At 53.8% G+C, this 22438-nt stretch overlaps 1 protein-coding gene across 1 annotated transcript in view; it reads right to left on the bottom strand.

Annotated features, from left to right (window-relative positions):
• Positions 1–10056: 10056 nt before the first annotated feature.
• Cdcp2 (CUB domain containing protein 2) overlaps positions 10057–22438 on the bottom strand; it is an 18344-nt gene continuing 5962 nt past the window's right edge. The window contains exons 2-6 of the mRNA XM_004642557.1: positions 20686–21033; positions 18142–18477; positions 16636–16989; positions 13368–13546; positions 10057–10383 (exon numbers count right to left, since the gene is read on the bottom strand). Of these exons, the coding sequence (XP_004642614.1) occupies positions 10057–10383; positions 13368–13546; positions 16636–16989; positions 18142–18477; positions 20686–21033 (1544 nt within the window). The remainder of the gene's footprint in view (positions 10384–13367; positions 13547–16635; positions 16990–18141; positions 18478–20685; positions 21034–22438) is intronic.

Raw genomic sequence — 22438 nt, 5'->3', positions numbered from 1 at the left:
GCTTCTTCTATCCTGGCTCAGGAGCCACTAGGCCCTGCTCCTCGTCACAGTGCTCATGTCCCTAGGTGTCATATCTGGTTTTGGATCTCTCCCACAGGAGCTATGAGCCCGATGGGTATTGCTCATGTCTGTGCATGAGTCAGCAGCACAGAAAGGAAGGACGTCAGTGTGGAGAGGCACTCTGGAGCCTCAGCCTTGGCGGGGACAGCAGAGCATGGAGGAGGGTGAGACAGGGAGCAGTGCTCAGGGCCGGGAACAGTCTTGTCCCACAGAGCCAAGGCTTCTTGGAGGTGGGGCATCTAGAGAGCATGGAGTCTCTAGGCAGACAGGGAAGGCCTTGCAGGAGCTCGGGCCAAGCCCACCTGGCATGGAGGAGGGGCCGCCAACCCAGAGTCTACTCAGAGCGAACCCTCAGAAGCCTGAGGGCAAAGACTCTGATTTGGGGCCAGGCAGTCAGGCTAGGGAGCTGGGGCTAGGGAGCTGCTCTGGCTGACACACAGGTGGGGTGCCTGACTGTCATCCTGGTGCCTGATAGCACACTTGGGTACACACACAAACCACCACCACAGTCACCACACACAACATCATGACCATTACATGCACATAACCATTATATAGACATCATCACAACCATACATGTACACATCATGCCCATCACATAGACATCATTATAACTACCACACACCATCACAACCATGTGCCATCATAACCACACACAATACCACAGCCACAGCATCACAGTCATTACACGCACATTACTACAACAGATACATCACTATAAATACACATACACATCATACCCATTACACCCACACATTTCACCACAATCCCACAGACTGTCTCAAAGACACATACCATCACAATCACACACACCACAACCACACATACCACAACCACATACATCATCACAACTACACACACATCATAACCACACACCATCACAACCACCATAATCATCATAACCATCATACACACATATAACCATCACATACTCTACTACAACCACACATACCACCACAACCACACACGCTAGCTCCTCTCAAACCACCCACACAACACCATCATTCTCACAGAACACAGGAAACCAGCAGCATTGTGGGTTGGCTGGAGCAGTGGTTGGAGGTGTCACTCCAAGACTGTGGGGCCAGTCCCCCATGCATGAGTGAGTGGAGGAGTTATGACTTCATCCTGAGGCAAGTGGAAGTCCCAAGGGGCCAGGTGGGAAGGTTCCCTAAGGAAAGCCTAAGGGACATGGCCAGAAGCATCAATTTCCTGCACTGTGGGAAGGTAGGACACTATCCCTGGGCTGACATAGCAAGGGCTGTCAGGATCAGAACCAAGACCAAGCCAACGCTCATCCCCAGTGGGGGACCAGAGTCCAAGATCTGGCCATGGCCCAAGGAGCAGCAGCCAGAGGCAGCCAAGCCTGGGAGAGTGGCAGGCATTGAAAGGAGTGGAATGGAGAGGTGGTGGCATGTGGATGACAGCACCGGCCTCTTTCTCCTGAGGGTGACACAGGTCCTCCCTTTGGCCCACAAGATGGCGCTGTGTCCAGCACCAGCTGTGGCCTCTGCCAGGTGAGTAGCGCAGCTGACTCCTCACTTGGTTTTCTTCTCAGGCACCAACTGCAGACCTCTTCCCACCCCCAGACATGAGCAGTACCCCTGCCCCACAGGAACACACTGGGCAGAACTAAAGGGGCCTGAGGGCAAAGAACTCCGTGCCCTTCTAGAGAGACTGCACAGGTACACACACAGGTGCACATATGCACAGCAACACCTGGCACATAACCATACTAGCACACACCTGGCATCTATGATGCTTCCAGCCCTTCCCTGGTGCTTTTGGGGGCCCTGCCTCCTCCCCTGTCTTGTGAGTGTCACATGGTATAATGGGGACATGGGGCTTTCTTCATCAAAATGGTTCGAGCACACAGGAGAGTACAGCAAGAACACTAGGGACAAGTAGACACACACACCTGCCCTAACACACCTGTACACTCAGCTCCTCACACCTGTGCCTCAGCTGCACACATGTGAGCTTGAGTCTGGCCACCCCCTTGAGTATCAGCAGCAGAACACACCAAGCAGGGCACACAAAAGTGCTCTACCACCCAGAACTGCAGCCCGGCCTGGACCTGACACCAGCCTTCTCCTTTTTACCCCTTTCTGCAGTAAACTGAACTGGAGAGAGGCCCAGGCTCTGGGCAAGGTTTCTTCAAGGCCCCAGCCAGCCTCAAGTCCCACTTGGGTGGGGAAGGAGCTCCCACACCCCACCTACACCCCAGTACCAGTCCCCTGGCTGTGTGGCCCCAGGCAAGACTTTGCCTGCTCTGGTCTCTCCCCATTCCCTGAGGCTACCAGTTAAAGTGAACTTCAGGGTGTTGTGGAGAGACTAACACAGGGAGGGCTGTGCAAGGGCTGGAGCATGGAGTCATAAAGCCCTTTGCAGTTCTGATATTGGGGCCTCGGGTACCCCAGAGAATCTCTGAGAGATGCCTGTTTGTAAGCAGCCCAGCACAGGGCTTGGTACAACAGATGCAGGTGGGAGATCTTTGCTTCCCATGCAACCCAGGGAGTGAGCACATATGGCAAGAGTTTGTACAGAGAAAACTTTTATTTTTATTTAATTAGTTTTTTGTTTTTGTTTTTGTTTTTGTTTTTGTTTTTTTGAAACAGGGTCTCACTCTGTAGCCCAGGCTGGTCTCAAACTCTTGCAGATTCTCCTGCTGCCTCTGCCTCCAAAGTGACAGGATTTCAGGTGTGTGCCACCACACCCAACAAGAAGACTGTTTTGAAAAAAGGAATGCCACAGCCCTATGGAGCAGGAGGTGCCTAGTGATAGGCGCTGTATCACTGCCTGGCCCTGGCCACCACGCCCTGTCCTCTACCTGGCACCCAGCCCACATGCGCTGATTGCACTCTGCCCAGGACTATGGGCCACAGCCCTGGCATCCATACGTGGGCCATGGGTGCTGTGTATACATGTGTGTGTACCTCTGTGCACACCTGCACAGGAGCACGCGCTGAGAGTGTGTGCAGAAGCAACTGACTGAGCCTGGTAGCTTGGGCTCAAATCCCTGAGACACTTGGAGACTTTATGGTCTTGTCCAGGTTTCTCTCCTCTCCAAGCCTCAGTTTCCTCACTTAAGATTAGGATAAATAAGTGCACGGGTCTCACAGGGATGAAAGTGATGTGGAAATCATAACAACCGAAGTACATATTGTTGGTGTTCAAAGAACTGTCTGCTGCTGCTTTAGGTACCCAGCTGGCTCACCCTCCTTCACTCATTCATTCATTTGCTGACTCCATGGAAGGGGTAGACCTGTCTGTTCTGGAGGCTGGGGCAGAGAAAGGAGCTGGCAGGCCCCTTGACTCCAGGAGCTTCCAGAATGATGGGGAGAGCCCTGAACATGGTTGGGAAGGGAGAGTGGGTGTCTGAGGTTTTGCCTTTTATTTTGTTTTATTTTATTAGGGAGTTGCACCCAGGATGTTGTACATGCAAGGCATGCACTCTACCACTGAACTATCTATCTATCTATCTATCTATCTATCTATCTATCTATCTATCATCTATCTATCTATCTATCAATCATCTATCTATCTATCTATCTATCTGTCTATCTATAACTGTATGTCTATCATCTATCTATTTTTGTCTTTTTTTGAGAAAGGGTTTTGCTATGCAGTTCAGGTTAGACTTAAACTCACTTTGTAGCCTAGGCTGGTCTTGAACTCAACAGCGATCCTCTTGCCTCAGCCTCCCAAGTTCTGGGATTACAGGTGTGTCTTACCATGCCTGGCTTACTTTTAAGACAAGGTCTCATTAAAATTTCCAGATTGGGCCCTAATTTGTAATTCTCCTGCCTCAGCCTCCAAAATAGCTGTGATTACAGGCTCAAGCCCCTAGCAAAGTAGAGCAAATGACCTGAGACGCAGCTGGGAGACAGGGAGGGCAAAGGGAGGAGGGATGCCGCCCTAGATAGCCCATTCTCCCTCAACAGCAAGCCCAGCAGACCCTTCTTTGTGCCCAGGTTGCCTCCTGCCTTCCCACCCCCAGGCCTCTGTTCAAGGATCCCTCTGACCAGACTCCTCTCATCTGCCTGGGAACGACCCAGCGTCTCTGAAGACCCAGCCTACAGAACTGCGACACTCACTCACCCACACGGTGCTTGCCTTTGGCACAAGGAGCTACCTAATTGATGTGTGGTTCCATGGGGGCCTTGTGGAAGCTCCTAAGTCTCCTGTCACCTCGCTGTGTGACTGAGCACAGGACTTCACTTCCCAGGCCTAGTGTCTCCTTTGTTCTCAGGACAAGTAGGAGGACAGAAGGATGGAATGTGTAGGAAAGCACTTTGTACACTGTCCATCGCTGGGCACAGAGATGTGATTCCCACAACTGCCTTCCTGGAAGAGCCCGACTGTGTGGACACTGACAGGTCTGGGCTGGAGCTCTGGTGGGGGGCCAGTTTCCATCGTGGTTTCTTTGTGCTTGATTTCAAAGACAGGGAAACGCCCTCACCCAGGTGATGCGGGTGGCCCCAGTGAACTTCGTTGCCAGGGGAATTCCAAGGCTGGGGGCCCTTAACACCCTCATGGTGATCAGGCAACTCAGCCTCCCCAGAAAGAAGGCTCCAGATTGCCCAGGGTCAGGCTGCCCCTGCGGTCAAGTGACCTGGGTGTGGGTCCTGCTACTGCCACAAACCTTAGGTCAGCAGGCTTTCCCTGGGGCCTCTCTGTAAAGCAGCTACACAGGACTTTTGATTTGGGGAAATCCTTTATATCCCAGGGGGGCACTAATGGTTAGCATGGCTGCTCTAGATTTGCTGAGCCTTGGACCTGCTGAGTGGGAGGTCCCTGCTCCCTTCCCACAGGACATAAGTCCCTGTCCCATTGCTTATTCCATCACAAGTCCAGCTGCATGGTCTCAGAAGTCCTTCGGCCCAGGGTGCTAGAGCCTCACCTTCCCTTCTGCGAAGCAGGGTGGTTGCAAAGATTAAAGTGGGTCAACTGCTCCCCCTTTCTCCTCCCACCCTCTCATCCTGAATTTTCCAAACCTCCATCCTCCAACACCCTTGCTGAAATGCCTCCCTTGCTGCCCTCTTTGCTCCACCTGATCGATGTCTTCTTTCATGACGTGGCCCAGGCCTCACCTCTTCCTGGGGACCTTCCTACCTAGGTGGCCCTTGGGCCCCTCTTCAGGACTCTGCTCTGTGTCAAAGTTGGTTTACTGGGTGGGGGGATCTCCCCAAACCACTTTGGTTTACCAAAGTCTACTCAATGCCCAGCAGGCTCAGGGCCTGGAAACCAAGGCACAAATAAGTACCCTGACACATCCTTCAGTTGTTGGTGGTGTTGGGACATCTGGATGTGGTTTCATGGGAAGAGGAACAGGACATAAGTCCCTGTCCCATTGCTTATTCCATCACAAGTCCAGCCGCATGGTCCTCAGAAGTCCTTCAGCCCAGGATGCCAGAGCCTCGCCTTCTCTTCTGTGAACCAGGGTGGCTGCAAAGATTACAGTGGGTCAACTGCTCATGTGGCCGGTGAGCAGGCCACCTGCCATGGTAGCTCCATTTCTGCTGCAGGTCCCAGGAGATGGCTTTCAGTGTGCTCTCAGAGGCGCAGCCAGGTGGTGCTAAGAAATCTGAGTGACCTTCCCCATGGGAACTGGGTGCACTGGGAGGAAACCGGCAGAGCTTGGGAACCTGCTGACTTCCGAGAAGAAGTGTTGGACTGTTGACTTGGGAGGGAAGGTCAGGTGTCCCAGGGAGCCTTGGGCCGTGTTCAGAGCTGTGGGGCCCTGCTCGGGCACAGTGAGTGGGCCTGGGTAGTCCTAGCTCCTGGGAGCCTTCTCTGGAACAGCCTTGTGCTCAGCCTGTGACGGGGTAGTGTTTGCGACACTTCCCTGGGCCTCAGGAGCCTGGTCTGCACCAAGCAGCTGCGAGTACAGCATGCAGGAAGCTGGTGCTGTGCACGGAGCACGGCACCAAGAAGAGGTATTAGGGCTGCACCCATACCAGCTGTGACTTAGAAGGAATACTAATTATTTAGAAAATTAGATGAGACCCTAAATGCAAAATAAATCAGAAAAATGCCACACACAGTAAATTACAATACATGTTCCCACCATTGTTCCACTGTCATGAGGAAACAGGCTCCGAGAGGCCACAGAATCTGCCTGTCTGGTCACAGGCAGTGGGCAGCAGAACTGAGAGAAGAGAAGCTGCAATGCCATGTCCCGATGCCACCTGTGCCTCCTTCATGCCTGGGGCCCAGCACACCAGCCCAGGGCCGGCCCTGGTGAGTACTGAGCAAGACAGACCAGTCATGCAGTCAGGAGGTGGCAGGGACAGCACGGACCCCAGGGCCCAGCTCACTGGGCCAAGCTGATTTACCCGATGAAGAGCTTTGCCCATGGGGGGTTGTGCCCCGGGAGGAGACATCAGTGACAGAAGAGCATCCCCTTGCTCCTCCTGCCCAGTGGGGCCTCTCATCTGCTGCCAGGGACACAGGGGGCTGCTCCACCATTGTCCTGGGAAAGGTAGTGTTGGCATCTTGGTGTCCTAACCCCTACCCCACCTGGCTTTCCAGCTCCACCCACACAGCCCTCTCCCAGCTCCCAGACCTTGTGCACCTTTTCACACCTCTCTGCTGTCACATGGAAGGGCTCTCCTAACTCTGAGGTCTAAGGCCTCCTCAGGGAAGCCAGCTTGGCAGGGTGGAGCCTGTGGAGAAGGCTCTCCCTCTTCTCTCACTCGTTCCTCATAGTGATCTTGTGAGGAGGGTGTCTCCACATAAAGCAAGGCTCAGAGAGGTTAAGCAGCCTGCCCAAGGTCACAGGGATAGGGGAGAGGGAGAAAGAAGCATGGCTCTGCCTGATCTGCAGGCTAGAGGAGGGTTTGGCTGGGGAGCCCCTACGGGTGACATCAACCCTACAGAGGGACAGGCTGGCCGCACCCCATGGCCACAGATGGGCCATGTCTGTGTGTGCATGCGTGAGTGCGTGCGTGTTCAGCCTCCCTGAGAAGGGCGCACTGGTGGGTGAGCAGGTGAGCTGCCTGCCCTCTAGACCAGGCTGTGCTGGCTGATGGCTATCATTCCAGCCATTTCCATTCTAACAGACCCTGTGCCGACACTCCGTCATTTTCCACGACTCACAGACAATCATGGTGCTGGCTCCCGGAGGGCTGGAATGGCAGGCTCTGGCATAGATGCCGAGATAGGCCAGTCCCTGCGCAGTCCCCTAGCTCAGGGAAGAACTCCTGTCTCAGCCTAGCTTCAACAATTCATAGCCAAGTGACCTTGGCGAGCCTCAGATTCCTCATCTGTAAAATGGCACTGCACGAAGTGCTGCACGAAGAAAAGGTGTTAGACGCCTGCCTTTTTGGGTGGCTTCAGCATGGTGCTCTTGGGAAAGGCTTGCCTTTTGGTGTGTACATGGTGGTAGCTACAACAGTGACAGTGCTGATGGTGAGGGTGGTGTTGGTCACATTTTGCAAAGAAGGAAACTGAAGCCAGAGAAGGAATGGGCTTCCCTGGTGTCACACTGTTAGGGAATCAGAGGCACAGCTGGGCCTAGAAGTTGTGTATCTAGGTCAGAGATCCTGAGGGATGCATCATCCTGTGGTGACCACTCCACTGCCCCTGCCCAGTGTTCTCACATGGCCCCACCCTCGCTCGCCCCATTCTCACAGTGAGCCGGTGGAGCCCTCCCTGCTCTTACCATTACTCCTCAGGTGAGGAGACTGAGCTCAGAGAGGAGCGGTGACTTGCCCAGTGTCACACAGCCAGTGAGTAGCAGAGCTTGGTTTGACTCTCAGCAGTCTGGCTACCGAGTTGAGGCTCCGGGCCTTGGCACAGAGGCCCTTATGATCAGCTGTGCCCATGGAGTTTGGAAGAGGTCCACTCAGCCTGATGAAGCTACCCGGATCAGAGACCAGCAGCAAGGTGGGCAGGAGAGGAGAAGGGAAGGGCCTGTACTTCAGACACCAGCGTGGAGTCCGGACTTCCCTGCCAGCACCTACCCTAGCAGCCTTCCTAACTCATCAATCATGCTGCTACATTCTAACTGCAAAACAGGAACTGTGGTGCCATTCTGCAGATGGAGAAGTTGAGGCTCACAGAATCAGAGCAACTTGCCCAAGTTCATGGGAGTAGTAAGTGGAAGAGATGGACTTACCAGTTCAATTTCTCCTGTCCAGGCAACTCTTTCTCCCTCACTTAATTCATTCTCACTTTGTGGGCTCTTTTCTGTCTCATTTCTTCTCCAAGTTATCGACTCACCTGCCCACAATCCACTTCTGCTCGGCCACACTATGAACAAACACCCTGAAGCCAGGGATCTCACCTGACTCACATACCACTATGTGCTTGGAGCCCAGCATTACCACAGACACAAAATCTGGGCCCTGTGGATGTCGTCACCCTGCTGAATGAATTGTGAGTGGTTTACTATTTTTTCAACTTGATGCCTGTGGTCACCCAGGTCAACCTGAAGATTTCTGTTATTGAAAGGCAACTTAAGTGATCTTTACCTTTACAAAGGTGAATAGGGGAAAGCGGTATATTATTAATGTGTTTTTGGTTTGTTTTTCATTGACAAAATAGCTCTTCTTGGTATCAAGAAGAGCTCTGGAGAAGGTTGGATCAACTTGTGTAATAATCCCAGAGAACTGGGCCAGCCGAATAGCTCAGCAGATTAAAGCACCTGCTTAGGCAGGCACAGTGGCAGGGATTCAATCCCTGGCATGCTGTGCCAGCCCTACTCCTGGGGCACACTGAGATGATGATTGAGACTGGGTGTGGTGGCACGTGCCTGTAATCCCAGCTCTTGGGAGGCTGAACACAGGCAGATCACTGCAAATCCAATCTAAGTAGGGAAACCCTGCGGACCCTTACTAAAATACAATAAATAAATAAATAAATAAATAAATAAATAACAATCCCAGAGAACTTTTCACAAGCCCCACTCCTCTTCCCTGTGAGGGGAACTCAGAAATAGCTGGGTGGACTGGAATAGCTCTGAGAGAGGCTGGAGATGAGAGGAGAATCCAACTGGAAGGTGAGGCTGGGCTGGTGATCTGAGCCTGATTGTAGGACAAGGACATCATGCACATTTTGGTCGAACATTGTTAGGAGCCGCTGAAGCTGGAAATTGGTGAAATGTGTGAGAGCAGGATTAGGCCTCAGTGCCTAAAGCAGTCAAACTACTTCAGTCATGAGAAAAGCATCATGCCTGGTCAATGTCAACTGTAACTAGGCAACAGTTACTAGGTTGTCACTAGGCAACCTCATGTCACATGATACTAACTTTGCAAAGGTATAAATAAACACCCCTACTGTTGTTCTGGGGGTCATTTGCCAATCAAGCAGTGGGCCACCACCTGATCCAGCTCTTGTCCTCTTGTCTATCCTTTCTTCATTACTGCCATCATTTCTCCCCAGAATACACTGAGAGACCAACTGAGTCCTACAAAACATCACAAAAACACTTCAGGGAAAGCTTCTGCACCTTCAGTACTGAGCACTGTGCAGGGCTGACCTATGATTGCTATGGGAACCTGACGAAGCAGGGCCTTGCTACCTCCCAGAGGGGCCTGCTCCAGGCTGCACAGAACTGATCTTCAACAGTGACACCATGTGACAGAGACCAAAGTGACAGCACCCTACAGGCATCAGCTCCCTTGGCCTGTTGCTAGAGTTTTGTTTTGTTTTCTTACAGGGAATCATGTTCCTAAAGTTGAGCAGGCCTGCTTTGAATGAGGTCCTCAGATCACTTTGGTTAGAGGTAGAGGCCCTGGCAGGATACTATACTTCCTACTTATGAAGGCAATCACAGCACAGTACAATGTACAAAGCTTTTGTCCTTTTATTTTCCTCTGAGCCTCACACCAGCCCTGGGAGAGAGCAGGGCTGGGGAACCTAGGAAATGGAGGCTCAGGGAGGGACTTGACTTGGTTGTCTGGGGCCACCCACAAGGCACCATCCTGCCCCTGCTGTGCTGCCCACATCACCTCCTGGAGAAGCCAGATGCCAGTTTCCTACCCTGCTCATTCACAGCAGCATCAGGACCACAATAGCAATGAGCATGAGGACTCCAGCCAAGATGCAGAGACCCAGGAAGACGATGTCACTGGTGTCCTGGGCCACCATGGTCACTGGGCCCTCCAGTGCCTCCACCTCATCCCTGGGCGGCGCCTCCTGCAGGTGCTCAGCAGTGGCAGCATAGGGACCGAGCCAGTCGGAGCCAGACAGCAGATGGACAGAAGCCTCCTTGCGCCGCGGCTCACAGCGAACCTCATACTCATGGACATCCTCCTGCCCAACTGCCGAGAAGTCGATGTACAGTACGCTGACGATCACCGAGGTGTTGTTTCTTCTCTGCGGGGTCACAGGGTACCTGCTCACATCTGCCGGGTCTTGGGCTACCCCTGTGCCCCCAGATTTGTGTAGCCCTCAGTTCCAGCACTAGCTGGCTCCTGACTCCAGTCCCACCCCAAACCTCAGTGTCCTCACTACAAAGGAGCACTCTGAAGATGGGCTGTCTGGAGGGCAATGTCAGAGCCACTGTGTGTTTGTCTTCAAGGAGGCAGGGTCAATAAAAGTTGGTAACAATAACAGCTAACATCTGGGAGTCATTTCCCAAGTTCCAGGTTCTGTATTTTATTTATTTGTTTATTTATTTTTGGTGGAATCGGGGATTGAACTCAGACCCTTGTACTTGCCAGGCAAGGACTTATTCTACTGAGCCATCTCCCTGGCCCCTCAGGTTCTGTATTTTATTTTATTTATTTGTGGAACTGGGGATTGAACTCAGGCCCTTGCGCTTGCCATGGAAGCACTTATTCCACTGAGCCATCTCCCCGGCCCCCAAGTTCTGTATTTTAAGTGCACTGTTTCTTTTAATTCATTCTCTTGCTCGCTCGCTTGCTCACTCGCTCGCTCGCTCACTCTCACTCTTTGTGGAATCAGGGATTGAACTCTGGCCCTTGTCCTTGCCAGGCAAGCACTTATTCTACTGAGCTATCTCCCCGGCCCCTCTTTTAATTCCCATAATAACATTTTTTTTTTTAATGTCTCATATAGTGCAGGCTGGCCTTGAACTCACTTATATAGCCCCGGCTGGCCTGAAACTTGTGGTGGTCCTCCTGCCTCTGCCTCCCGGATGCTGGGATAGCAGGTGTGTACCACCACGCCAGGCTAATGCTCTTATTAGTACTAACAACATGCACATTTTATGTATGAGGAAACTGGGGCCCAAAGATGAATTCTGTTGTCTGAGATTGCACAGCAGAGTGACAGAGCCAACAGGGGTCTCCCCAGACCTGCCCAACTCTCAACTGTGCTCCTTCTCATCTTGCTTCACTCAGACCAAAGAGCACCTACCCAGTCCCATCCTTGACCAATTTAGCAATGTGACTACTGAGGCCCAGTGACTTGCCCACAGGGAGGCCCAGAAACAAGTCCCCTGCCTCCCAGCAGCTTCTCCTTCGTGTCTTATGGCCTTCTTTCTGGGATCTTTTCTCCCAGTGACCTAGCCAGTGGCGTCCTTGCCTTTGAGGCACTCATCACCCAGGGACATCACCTTTGGGTTGGGAGAGCCATCAGAGAGGGACGAATGTGTAAAGGAGCAAAAGAAGCAGGGATCAGAGTGCGTTGAGCGGGGCAGGGCAGCATCGTGGTGGGCAGAGCAGCAGGCACATGGGGCCACTCCCACCCATGCCAAATCTGCAGTGGCCTTTCCACCCTCCAGACCACCCAGCCCGCTCCATCTGGTGGGCGTGGCTCCAGGGTGGAGCTGCTAAAGTCCAAGCTGTCCAAGTCAGAGGGAGCAGCTATGAGGGAGGCGCTGCCATCACCCAGCCAGGGTTGGGTGGCACCTTGAAGTGTTGGAGGGAGTCACTAGCAGGAGTCTCATGGCCTGGTGACTTTGGGGTCTCAGGCTCTGACCCCATCAGGGGAACCTTCTGCCTCTGCACCTCAGCCTAGCTCCTTTCCTCCCTCTGAACAGGACTTGTGCCCTGGAATTGGGGACATGGGGAAAAGTAAGACAGAACAAAGAGCAGAAAGAGGCCCATAAGAGAACTAAAATCAGGCTGGGGAGATAACTCAGTGACTTAAACACTGGCAAGTGAAAAGTCCCCAGTTCAATCCCTGGTATGGGCAGAGAAAAAGACAGAGAGAGAGAGAGAGAGAGAGAGAGAGAGAGAGAGAGAGCGAGAGCGCTAAAGGGGAAAGTATGAGGCTCTGATGAGTGAGAGAGAGCCTCAGGGAGGCAGGCAGGGAAGCCCTCTGGGGTGGCGCTGAAGGGAGGAAGCCCAGTCTCTGAAGGGTTCAGATGGAGGTGTGGCCAGGCTTTTTATTTCAAGCCACTGACTCTGACTGCACAACTCTGTAGCCAGTTGTGGCCTCCAACTGTGTCTCTAGAACTCGGAGACTATGGCTCCTGCCCTTAATTCAAGGAGTCCAGGATTCCCTGTTTCTGAGATTCTTTGTCTTTCTTATCCCATGACTCTGTGGAATGTGGTTCTGTCCCAGAGAAAACCCTGAGGGACTCCAGCATGGAGCAGGGGTGACTACAGGGGGTCTTGGCAGCTGGCACAGAGCCCCTACCCAGTCCCATCTCCTCTGGGTCCAAAGATGGGTGTGGACAGCAGGGACAACGGGCTGAGCTTCAGGGCCAGCAAGGCCATCTGGCTCATCGGGGAGGGGGTGCTGGAGAGCCCCAGGCGCCTGCAAGCCCGGTTCCTGAGGCCAGGAATCTCTCCAGCAGAGCCCACTGTCCAGCCCCCGCCTTCCTAACCTATTCGTCAGAGAGCAAGCATGCAGGGTGCTTGGGCCACTGCCCAGGGACTCTGAGGGGTCCAAGCCTGAGTTCATGGCTCTTGAAATCCAAGGGTGGTGCTACAACTTGTACACAATGCTTGCAGCACGGGGCAGGAGGTTGGGCCTGTTACTGAAAGGCCCTTTTGTTTGCGGAGCCAGGGTGGATTTGGAGCACCTGGTTGGACAGGGTGGGTAGAGTTGTACAGGGCTCTGGTTCTCTGCATATTAAAGGCGTGAGGAACTGGGTGCTGTGGAGGGACTCTATGAGAAAAGGGTGAACAGCAAGGAAGTTTGTGGTATTCACCTCTAGCGCCCCTGAGAGGTGCATCAAGGAGGTTGCATGCTGTAGCTGGCTGGCTGCCAGGACCCTGTCTTCCATCTCTCCTGAGTTCTTAATGCAACTACATTGAACAAAGCTGTTGAGTCCAGCGAAGCCAAGAAGAGGTGAGCTCTGCCCCCAGCTCAGGTGGAAGCCGAGGAACAGTGACCTCAGGGCCCCACCTCATACCTGCCTCCTCCCCTCCCTCCCCGGTCCCTACCTGAGACTCAGTACCGCAGGTATCAAAGCGGGCCTGGATCCGGAAGTTGCTGCCCACTTCCTGGGCGGCGCAGTTCCGGCTGCCCAGGTAGACCTTGGTGCGCTCCAGCGGGGCCAGTGCCTGTGCAGAGATGAGGATCTGGAAGTGTGTGCGGGAGCAGCTCACGTTCATGGGCACCACTGGGAATGAGAGGGAAGAGCTAGAGGCAGTAGGGGCAGGGCCACCCCCACCTCTACAGCATGTGGGGAAACTGAGGCCCAGGGTGGGAAGGCTCTTATGGAGACCTATAGGGCACAGTGTAAGATATTTCACACATGTGAAGCCATTAACTCCATGGGACTGTGAGCTCTCGTGGGCAGACACTATGCCCAATTCTCTCAATGTCCGCTGAGCCCAATGAATGTTAAATGAATGAATTGAGTGAATGAATGAAAATACTCAACTATAATAAAGCTACTATTTGCTATCATCTTGCCATGTGCCTGTCAATTCATTCAATCAATTCTTTATTCAGTTATGTAGTAAACAGATATTGATGGCCTACTATGTGTGGGCTGCTATGCTAAGCACAAGACACACAGAAATTAAAAAAAAAAAAAAAAAAAGCCCAGCCCCAATCCCTGCCCTGGCAGAGCTCACATTCTAGTTGGCAGAGGGGCAATACATATGCAAAGTGCACCTAAGTGTAGAGGGTTCTGAAGGAAAAATTAAGAAAAGCCAGAAGCCAGAAGAATGGCATGGAGAGGGGCAGAAAGGTGCAGATCTGAAGAGGGCAGGGAGGGGAACCCACCATCCCTCCCTGTGGCGACCCTGCGAGGAGGATGCCACCAACACCGTTTTAGTTCTAGCAATGAAGTTCTGAAAGGTAAAGCTCTTTGCAGGGTCTGCACTGAGCCTTTAGCCTTTGCGTGGCCGGGGCTCCTGAGGTCGTGGTCGCTGCAGCTATTTGGCAGCCAAGCCAGGGTAGTCTGACTCTGTGTGTCTGGGTCTGTGTGAGAGTGAGTGTGTGTGTGTGTGTGTGTGTGTGTGTGCACGCATGCACACTTGGGTGTGTGCGGGTGTGTGCACACAGGGGCACACAGGCAGGGGTGGATGATGAGAGGAAGCGGAGGCCTGGATCTCTCAGCTTCTCTCCCGGAAATGCCTCAGACATATTTCAGCTCTGGTGTCTGGGCAGCCAGGGATTTATGGGCCCGCCGTCTCCCAAGAGGATCTGCGTGGAGCTGAACTGTGTGTCACCCCTGACGGATGCTGTGCTGCCCCCCGTGTGGGGAGGCTGCTTGCAGCCTGGGCCCCATCTGGAGCTTAGCCTGGAGGGAGAGGCCCGTGTGCCCCTGGGGAGGGATGGCTTTACATGCCTGCTTCAGCACAAAGCCCTGGGGTAAGCCAGGACCAGAGCCTGCCCGCCTTTGGTCTCTGCCACACTGCATGGGGACAGGCTGGTCTTCAATGACACCAGGCTGAGAGGAGTCAGACCTGTCAAGAAGACTAGCCATGGCTAGGACTCTAAGGACCCCGTGTCCCTGTCTTCACTCTACGGATAGAAGTTTGAACCCTGGAGAGAGAAAGGAACATGCTGGCCCACTGTGGCACAGCCCAGGGGCACCCTCACACCTGGCTCTCTGAGGCTCCTGTCCATGTAGAGCTGGAGGAGGGGTGGGGCCGTCAGAGCTACTGTCCTCACCTCCCATAGGGATAGAGCCTACTAGAGCCCAGGGGGCAGGGTCTGCTTGAGGTTGTTCCTTGGCCAGCAGCTACTGCAGCTCTTTCTGTCATTGCTAGGGCCCCCAACTCCTCTGTCTCTTTGGGTAAAGAAAGAGAACAGGTTCAAACAGGCCTGGGAAATGTGAGGGCAGAGGTGCTCAGGGCCAGGCCTTGTGACCTGGGTTCCCTCATTAATGTTTGTGACTGTCTGTCTAGGGTATTCATACCCCACCCTCTTTTGTGGTCCAGGGGATTGAATCAGGGACTGATCTACATCCCAGCTCATTTGTTTGTTTTCTTGAGACAGGGTCTTAATAAGTTGACACAGTCTCCAGGGTCAGCCTCCCAGAGTACTGGAATTACAGGTGGGCACCACCACCCCCAACCTTATCAACTCTTAACAAAAAATGCGGGCTGGTGAGATGGCTCAGTGGTCCAAAGCACCTACTTAGAACAAGCTTAGCAAAGCACAAGGGACCACGGTTCAATCCCCCAGCACCACATGCCAGCCAGCCCTGCCCCCTGGTGGGCTGAGCTGGCCACACACACAAATAAATAAATAAATATTTTTTAAAAAAATGCCAGCTTGTGTGGTCAGTAAAGGGCCACCTCTAGATGTGGCCCTGATCTGCTTGAGTTCAGCCTAGGCACCCTCTTCATGTCCTGCTCAGACACGCAGAAGGCAGCAGAGTGAGCTCTGGGTCCCAGCTGTGCCCCTGGCTGCCCATGTGACTGTGATGAAGTTGGAGCCATCCCTCTTTGAGCCTCTGTTTCCGTATCTCCACAGTGAGGGCCTCTGACCACCCAGCCAAGAGAGCAACAGGTCCAGGCAGGGGCATCTGGGGTCCACGGCCCAGGGAAGAGTGGTGGGAGGAGAGGAGAGAGGTGGCACTGTTCCTGACGGACACTACTAAGAGCAGAAAAGCCCTATCCCAGCTGCCTCAGTCTCCTCTGCAGCCAGGCTCCACCACCTCAGTTCAGAGCCAAGAGACACAAAAACCTGGCGAGAGTTTCTGGACATGCTTTTGCTTTCCTGATAAAAGGACATGGGTGGGGGGCAGGGGGCTCCTCCCCTACCTTCTTCCAGCCTTGACCTTGGACATGATGCTCAGAGTTATGGCAGCCACGTGGCAACTGTGAGGCTGAGTATTCCAGAGCTACCATTTGGGATAGCATGTGCTCAGGAGCCACCATAATGGCTGCCTGGCCCCAGACTTCTTGTGTGGGAAAAATGAGTGCTGTTTGTTCCAGTGGTATTCCAGAACGACACAGGCAAGGCTGCTCGGCTTCTCTGAGGCCCTACCAGCCATTTCTATAAAAAAAAATATTGTCGTGCCTTGTGTATTACCCAGGTGATCAGCCACAACAGGAGAGGGGGCAGGGCTCCAGGGGAGAGAGGCCAGGTGGGGAGAAGTGGGAACCATGGAGCTGGGAGTCAAAGAAAGAGGCTCCCACCACTGTGAGAAAGGCCTCAGGAGGTGGCAGCTGGAGGTCAGTGAAGAAGGGACCAGAGGACACCTGGGGGTGGGGACAAGTTAGTGGGATGGAGGTGGGCCCTGCTCACCTCCAATGTAGGCTACTGAGAAGCCCCTGCCGGTGGTGCTACGGTCAGTGTGCAGGACTAGCAGGAGCTGGTTGTGGCTTGAGGTGACAGGTGGCGGTGAGCGGCGGCCACACCACTTGCCCAGCAGGGGTGCCTCCTCACTGGCCCCATCAAAAGCTGCCAGGTAGTCAAAATCACAGGTCCTTGTCAGGCTGTTGGGCTCCTCCAGGTCCAGATCCAAGAAGAACACCTTGACCCGGTAGCCAGGAGGCAGGCGGATGGTCCAGTGGCACCGGATGTTGTTGGGGTAGGAGCCGGGGTACTGTGGGCTGGAGAAGTTGCCCCGCACGGCCATGTACACCTCCTGGCATTCTCCTGGGTGGGGGAGGAGATAGGAGGAGGGTGAATTGTACCTGTGCATAGACTGCCCAGGCCGTGGGCACTGCAGGGTCCTGCCACCGCCCACAGACCAGAGTTGGTGCCAAAACTCACTTCACATTGAAACTAGCCAAAAGCTGGGACTCCGTTCTGACTGCAGTCCCCTGTGAGAGCACTGGGCCCCTGAAGAGCTCTGTGATAACACCCAATACCACAGCAGGAACACCTAAGTCACCCCTGGCTGGTGAGAGTCCAGCTGAGCTTGGGCAAGTGTCCCCCAAAAGGCCTCTGTTAAAGGCTAGGTCTCTACCAGATAGGGAGGTAGAGGAATCTTTACAAGGTGGAGCCCAGTGGGAAGAAGTTGGGTTATCAGGTCCTTGAAGGGGATATTGGGACCCCGTCCCCTCCTGATTCTCTTTTGCTTCCTAGCTGCCGTGAGGTGAGCAGCTTTGCCCTACCACAAGCTCCACCGTGATGTCTACCTCACAAGAGGCTAACGGCAGTGGACAACCCACCATAGACTGAACCTCTGAACTGTGAGCCAAAAGAACCCTTTTCACCTTACATAAGTTGTTTCTCTGAGGTATTTTGTCAGAGAAACAGATCTGGCCAATACAGCCGTTTATATACTATCCTTGCCACCATCTCCTAGTGCTAGGAGCACAGCACAGGCTCTGCCCCCCACACCCTCCCCTGCTAGGAATGCCCCCTCTTCCTCCTGCTAGCTCCCTCGTGGATCTGCCCTAGCCTCTCCCCCTCCAAGAAGTCTCCTATGATCCTTGCTATTACACAAGCTGCCGTGGGTCGTCCTCACCTTGTCCACCTCCCCACTGGGCTAGGAAGCTCTACAATTCCATGCATCTCTTCCACTTCCTATGTGCTAGAGAAGGAGAAGTCAGTCGTGCAGGGGAGATGGACGTACAGACCAGAGGCATGGTAAGTGTGAGAGCACAGCGTGAACACTTCTCTAAGGAGCTGAGAAATGACCCGACTCTGTCTCAGTGAATCAGGAAGACTTTGGCCTGGGAACGGGGAGAGTGTGCTGGAGCACCTCAGAAGACGTTAATCAGCTCCAGGCCCTGAGGGGACAAGACTGTGGTCCTAGAAGCTTAACAGGGAGGCCTAGGGTCTGGGGTGAGCCCCACCTACCTGAGAAGTAGTGGGCCTTGAAGCCCCGGCCTCCAATGTTGAAGTCCGACTTAAAGATCACCTGTAGCTCACGGCCCAGCGACACGAGGGTTGGGGGCCTGGTGGCGCCACAGTAGTGCTGCCCGTGGGCTGGCCCGGGCCCCCCAAGCACAGCCACGTAGTCATAGGTGCACTGCTCACTGGCCTCCACCTGGAAGTCCACGAACACCAGCTTCACAGTGGCTGCCCCTGAGGCACGGATCACCCAGCGGCACTCCACATTGTTGGGGTAGTTGTTGGGGTACTCAGGGCTGGCGAGGACCCCGGAAAGGCCAGTCAGGACACCACCACACACATCTGCAAGGGAGCCCTATTAAGCTGAACTTTCTCTCTCTGAGGCTCCAACCCCTCATCCCACAACACACACCCCAAATGCTGCTCCACAGGGACCATTGAGATCCTTACCGCCACCCCTCGAACCCCTTGTGCATCGCAGGCAGCCATGCTGGGCCGTCTTTGCACACTGCACACCAACCCGGCCAGGAGGCTGCACCAGTCTCCCCACTTTACAGTGAGAAAATTGAGGCACCGAAAGTTAAGTAATGTGCCTGTCTGTGTTGGGGTTGCCCAGGCAGACCCTGAGACAAAGACATGGGTGAAGGGAGTTTACCTGAAAGATCTGGAAAGACTGTGAGGCTGGAGGGGACAGGGGTGGGGAGCCATGTGCTGGAGCCCTATGAATGGCCTGGGGCGCAGGCAGGGTGTGTCACCCTGGGGGAGAGAGCTGAGCCCAGACTGGGCACTGTGGGACTTTGTCCAAGGCTTCAACCAAAGGATGCTGAGAATGGCAGGACAGCAGGGAAACTCCAGGCTACACACAGGACCCTGAGAGCATGTCTGGCTGGAAGAAAGACTGGCCAGAGCCCTCTCACTTGGTACTAGGATTGTCTACTCTGCTCTGGCTGGTGGCATCTGGAGGCTGAGGGAACTGAACCAGGGTTGGGGGTCTGAAGCAAGTAGCCTCTGTGCCGTCTTTTGTCAACAGAAGTGACACCGGCTCTCTGAGCCACCTCAGCCTCCCAGCCCCACTCCCTTGGCTCTGACTGCGAGCACCGGGCGAGGACAGCCCTGGGGAATCCAGCGGGGCAGAGGACATAGCTAGAGGGCACCAGTAGAGGGCAGCAGTGTGACAGGGAGGTACTTCCTGAACCCCAGGCCCTGCACAGCTCTGTCCAGAGCACTGCCCTGGGCTGCTAAGAACTTGGCGGGGGAGGGGGGGGGGGCCGCCTACCAGGAATCAACTCAAGCCCTCCCGCTCACCAGGCAGGCGCTGCACTCCTGAGCCATATTCCCGGCCCAGCACTTGCCTTCCAGTCTAAGTACTACTGCTGTCTGTCACGTTTACAATCTGTAGTGAGAGGGCAGGTGAGACCCGCTCAACACTAGACTCCTAAGTGTTGAGTGGAGGCTCCTAAGTGGGCTCTGGGCTCCTTGGTGCCAGGGCATCTGCTGGCACCTGGCACAAACTTCATTCTTATGTTGCATCTACTTCCAGCTTCTAAATAGAAGACGGTACCCAGCGGGGCACAGCGGGGCACACCTGTAATTCCAGCACTTTGAGAGCCGGGGTAGGAAGATCCCCCAGGCCAAGTGCCTCCTGGGCACCCAGCAAGACTTTGCCCCCCATAAAGGAAGTAAAAGGGGCTGGGAACAAACCTCAGTAGCAGGGCACACATGAGTTCAATCCTCAGTGCCACAGAAAAGGGGGAGAAATGGCACCTACAGGTCATATGACTTAAATGTAAATTTAGTTCCCTGGGGTCAGTGTGTTCCCAATGACTGGCTTACCACAAATCAGCGTGAAGTGTATGAACTGATAAATGCACACCACTGAAACACGGCCTCTTTCCCTTTCATCTATTGAGAATCAGCATAGGGACAGAAGGGTATTCCTGGGCATGAAATGTTGGGGCCCGTGGCCTATGGCATTGTGACTTTGCTGGGCTACCACACTAAAACTGTAAGGACTCCAAACTGGTTAATTTGGCAGGGGGCTGGGTGCCCTGTGCAGGAGTTCCTGGGAGCCCTGTGGAGCCTGTGGACCTGAAGCTCTGGGATTGGCAGCTGCCTGGGCGGAAGGCTTGTCTGCACAGAGAGGCCAAAGACAGGAGGAGGAGCCACTGGGAAAGGAGGGAGAAGCAGGAGGTGGGTGGGGACAAGTCTGCTTGGGGACCCCCAGGAGTTCAACTGCAGGGAAGGAGGAGTCAGCAGCTGCACATGGGCCCTGGGTGGGGCAGACCTAAGCATGCAGGAGAGGGACCCGAAAAGGCCACAGCAGAAGCAGCTACAGCGGTGTCCTTACAGCCTGATGCCATGACAGGAACAGGCGAGCCAGGGCATGGGAGCACAGGAGGCCTTGCTTGGGAGCACAGGGCCCCTCTGGGGGTGTTGGAGGAAGAGAGAGGCGGAGCCCATGGCCACCAGACTCCCAAGCAAGTTTGGGGATGCGAGGAGGGCAGCGCCCTACAGGCTGCAGAACAGCTCCTGTCCCACTGAATGCCTGACCTTTCTGGTAGCCCGCAGAAAAGCCATGGCTGGCCACATGCTTGTCGGAGTGGAAGATGACAGACATGACATGCCATGACGAGGTGAAGGGTGGTGGGGGCGCCTGACCACAGAACCTGCCCAGGAGGTTGCCCTTGTCTCCTGAGGCGCCATTGTAGATCTCCAGGAAGTCAAAGCCGCAGGTGTCGTGGTACTCCAGCTCAAAGGCGTGGAAGGTGAGCAGCACAGAGGATCCCTCAGCCACCACAATCAGCCAGCTGCACTCCGTGTCATAGGGGTACAGCCTTGGGAAGTTGGGGCTGGAGAAGTTCCCGGAAGGTGCTGAAAGGACCCCCCCACATTTGACACCTGGGGCAAGGGAGAAGGAGATACAGAGTCAGTGCCTGGGGACATGTGGGGTCTTCTGCAGATGCCTCTTAGGGACAGCATGCGGGACACAGGCATGGCTCTTCTACATCCAAAGATCCATGCATCTGCTCATGAGCCTAAAGAGTCTCCAAATACGCCACTTTCTTGTATTCATCAACAAACATTGCTGAGTGCTAGACATTGTCCTAGAGCTGGGATCACAGTCAGAACAAACCAGCAGAGTGCTGCTGCCTCATGGAGGTGACACTCTCGTGGGAAGTAGAATGAGGAGCGGCTAGACAGACACGTGCAGTGCGGAACAAGAAGGCAAGTGAGTGAAGGAAGAAGGGACTACCTGGCCTCCAGCTTCAGTTAAAACATTAACAGGCCCTAGACATGTGCAGCTGGGAAGTTAAACATAAACATGCGTAACAACTGCTCCCCTCAGCGGAACGTATGCAGTCTATGACGGTGTTCAAGTGCATCCTCGGGCTGAGGTGCTAGCTCAGGGACAGTATTTGTCTAGTGTGCCTGATACTCTGGGTTTGATCCCCAATACTGCAGGGGGAAAAATAGACATTCTATGTGCATATATTTGCTTCTGTTTAAAAGAAGAAAGGATGAAGGCAGGCATAGTGACACATGCTTGTGATACCAGCTATGTGTGGGATGAGGCAGAAGGATCCCAAGTTTGAAGCCAGCCTCATCCACTTAACAACTCAGTGAGATCCAGTGTAGGTATAAAGAGGAGATAATGACATAAAACTAATAAGGATAAGTATCTGAGACAGGGAGATAGCTCAGAACAGCACCTTCCCTGCCTGGCAAGTGCAAGGACCTGAGTTCGATCCCTGGTACAGCATGCCATACCGGCCCAGGAACCCCAGGTGTGCTGAGCTGGCCACTGAGACCAGGCGTGGTGACACAGTCCTGTAATCCCAGAGCTGGGGGGGGCTGAGACAGGAGAATGATTACAAGTCTGAGCTGCGTAGTGAGACCTTGTACCTAATACATATATTAAAATAATAAGTATCTGGCAGAGGGAAACAAAAAAAAAAAAAAAGCACAGGACATAGGCATGACTACTAGACCTCTTTAAATATATCTTGCTTCATAATTTTGACTTTATAATCAGAAAATAGGGCTGGGGAGATGGCTCAGTGGTCTAACGCACCTACTTAGAACAAGCTTAGCAAAGCACAGGGACCGCAGTTCAATCCCCCAGCACCACATGCCAGCCAGCCCCGCCCCCTGGTGGGCTGAGCTGGCCACACATACACACACACACACACACACACACAAATAAATAAATAAATAAATTTTAAAAAAAGAAAGTGAGAGGGAAAGGAAAGCTTGATATACTGTGGAAGGGTGCCATACAACTGAGATGAATTTGAAACTGAGT

The sequence above is a fragment of the Octodon degus genome, unplaced genomic scaffold (assembly GCF_000260255.1).
Source record: "Octodon degus isolate 3935 unplaced genomic scaffold, OctDeg1.0 scaffold00156, whole genome shotgun sequence".
NCBI classification, from domain to species: Eukaryota; Metazoa; Chordata; class Mammalia; order Rodentia; family Octodontidae; genus Octodon; species Octodon degus.
This window is presented reverse-complemented; position numbering and strand designations above follow the sequence as displayed.